A 3,075-nucleotide genomic window follows, 5' to 3' on the forward strand; every position below is an offset into this window, starting at 1 on the left:
GACATCAGACTGGAGAATCAAACCCCGGTCCTCTGTAAAAGCAGCTGGTACTCTTAACCGCTGAGACATCGCTCCAGTCTGTTTGTTCCTCTTTCAATGTAAAAAATTAACATTAACTTTGAAGGAGTCAATTTTATGTTGGAGTATTATGTGACTTGGTTAAAATATTCCCTTACCTCAAGATATAAAGATACTTTCCTAAATTGTCTTTTTTTTTCTTTTTGGGGGGTCTTTTTGAGACAGAGTCTCCCTATAGCCCCCAACTGGCCTGGAACTCACTACATAGATCAGGCTGGCCTTGAACTCAGAGATTCACCTGCCTCTGCTTCCTGAGTGCTGGGATTAAGGCATGTACCACCACACCTGGCTCCTAAATTGTCTTTTAAAAGCTTAAGACATTCTCCTGATTCACTTGACTATTGCAGTAGTCTGGGACCATGCTGAAAGAGACTGCATTCTATCAGGATAGGTACCTCTGGCAGGACCTGGACTCTGGCTCTGAAATTGCTGAAAATGTACTTCTACTTCTCACATGCCTCTTTCTAATGAGTACCTTACCTCACCCTTGACTTAAGTTTCCTTTCCTGATGTGATAAAAATACAATGACAAAAGCAACTTAAGGAAAAAAGCTCACAAGTCTAGGTTACAGTTCACATTGTGGAGAAAAAGGCGGCAGGACCTTGAAGCAGCTGGTCATGTTATATCCAGTCATGAGCAGAGAGAAATGAACTAATGCATGCTGGTGCTCAGCTGGATCCCTCCTTTACATTCAGTCCAGGGCCCAGGCCATGAAAAGGTGCTGTCAACACCCAGAGCGGGTCAGCCTACCTCAATTAACCTAAGAAAATATCTTACAGGCATGCCCACAGGTCAACCTAATCTAGGCAATTCTTTATTGAGATTTGCTTCCCAAATATCAATGATTTTAAATTGTGTCATGTTGACAGTTAAAATTAACCACCACAACCCCAGATAAAAGCAACTTTGTCTTACCTCTCAATGACATATTTATGCTTAAACACAGAGAGGATTCCTAACTGCTACTTCAAAAGGGTCTCTGTGTAGCCCCAGCTGGCCAGGAATTCACTTTGTAGACCAGGCTGGCCTTGAACTCTGAGAAATCTGCCTGCCTCTGCCTCCTGAGTGTCAGGACTAAAGGCGTGCGCCACCACACCCAGCTAACTGCTTCTTCTTTAAATGAAGATACAGAATGCTATGAGGAGAGATGGCAGAAGACCCTAATAGAGGCAGGCATGGACAAATGGAAAGCAATGAGTAATGGTCAGAAAAATACTTAGAAAAAAGAAAAGAGAAGAAAAGAAAAAAAGAACAGAAAAAAGAAAAAAGATGAATAAGATGGTTCTGCTTGCTATATCAAATCAAAAAGAAATGCTGAGAGCTAGGGATGTGGCTCAGTGGGTAAAATGACTGCTGCACAGCATGAAGACCTAAGTCTGAATCCCCGGCCCCACATACATGCTAGGCCTATAATCTCAGCACTCAGGAGGCAGAGACGAGGAATCCCCAGGAAAGGTTGGCTAGCAAGACTAGCTAAACTGACAAGCTTTGGGTTTAGCCAGGGACTTTGCCAAAATATAAAAGGTAGAGAGATATAAGGGAAGACATATGATGTCAACTCTGGCCTAAACACACATACAAGTTCACCCACAAATGTGAACACACATACATGCATGTGTGCACACGACATAGATACATATCAAAACAAAAGGGAAGAAAACATGTCAATCATTACCTGCAATCTGTACAGAGCCATCTTCTCCAAGCAGAATGTTGCCAGCTTTCACATCCCTATAAGAGAAATATAAGGACACATATCAAAAACATTTGTCCTTTGGAATAAGGTATTTTAAGCAATTTTATTTATATATTAGCAATACTTAAATCTTTTATTCTTCATCAGAGTGTTAATGTCAATAGTAATCTTCAAAGTTTTAGTCACTTATGACTCCAAACATTAAACGGAAAACTAATAAAGAATATAACATGTATATCATCTAGAAAACCTAAAAAAAAAAATTTTTTTTTTTTCTCAAAGTTTTAGTCATTTATGACTCCAAACATTAAACGGAAAACTAATAAAGAATATAACATGTATATCATCTAGAAAACCTAAAAAAAAAAATTTTTTTTTTGTCTTTTTGAGACATGGTCTCCCTGTAATGGGGCTAGCCTGGAACTATGTAGACCAGGCTGGCCTTGAACTCACAGAGATCCTCTGGCCTCCTTAGTGCTGAGGTTAAAGGTATGCACCACCATGCCCAGCCAATAATAATAATTTAAAAAAGAAAACAGGACAAATATATCATCTAGAAAACCTAAGCTAATTAAATATTATTGACTAGGATGACAGTGATTGAAGAATGTGACCCTCATCTTCCCTTTCCTGATACAACTCTACTTTCTGAAGTATACTAATTTTTTTTCTATACCAACTATACATTAAAAAATAATGGATCATTCTTTCTCCAGTTCCAGATCCTCATTCTACACTTCCTAACTGATCAAATAATAAGTACACCATGAAAATGGAGACTTATGATATTACAGCACAAAGACAAATTATTCAGACCTGGCTATATTTTTGTTGTTAACTCTTTATAACTGAAGTAACACACAAATATATTTTTTTGTTATTAAAAAAATAAACGGGAAGCCAGGCATGGTGGCATACACCTTTAATCCCAGCACCTGGGAGGCAGAGGCAGGCAGATCTCTAGGAGTTTGAGGCCAGCCTGGTCTGCATAGCAAGTTCCAGGCCAGCTGGGGCTACAGGGAGACTCTGACTCAAAAAGAAAAAAGAAAGAATAAGCAAATAAACATGAGTGCTGGAGAGATGGCTCAGTGATTAAGATTAAGAGCACTGACAGCCCTTCCAGAAGACCCAGGTTCAGTTCTCAGCACCTACATGGCAACAAACAACCATCTTTAACCCTAGTTCTAGGGGATCTTACACCCTCTTCTGTCCTCTTGTGGGCATTGCATGACACGGGTGTACTTTCACACATGCAGGCAAAACACTCATACACATAGAATAAAAATGAATCAAAAAAAGT

General features: G+C 39.4%; 1 protein-coding gene across 1 annotated transcript in view; it reads right to left on the bottom strand.

The window, feature by feature from the left end:
• The window catches only part of Oxsr1 (oxidative stress responsive kinase 1), a gene marked incomplete at its 3' end in the record, with an annotated part of 116,643 nt that overhangs the window by 39,946 nt on the left and 73,622 nt on the right, over window positions 1-3,075 (bottom strand). Inside the window, exon 5 of the mRNA XM_017801464.2 lies at window positions 1,755-1,810. Within this exon, the coding sequence (XP_017656953.1) occupies window positions 1,755-1,810 (56 nt within the window). The remainder of the gene's footprint in view (window positions 1-1,754; window positions 1,811-3,075) is intronic.

This window comes from Nannospalax galili, unplaced genomic scaffold (assembly GCF_000622305.1).
Source record: "Nannospalax galili isolate Female #2095 unplaced genomic scaffold, S.galili_v1.0 scaffold1263, whole genome shotgun sequence".
In the NCBI taxonomy this organism is placed as follows: Eukaryota; Metazoa; Chordata; class Mammalia; order Rodentia; family Spalacidae; genus Nannospalax; species Nannospalax galili.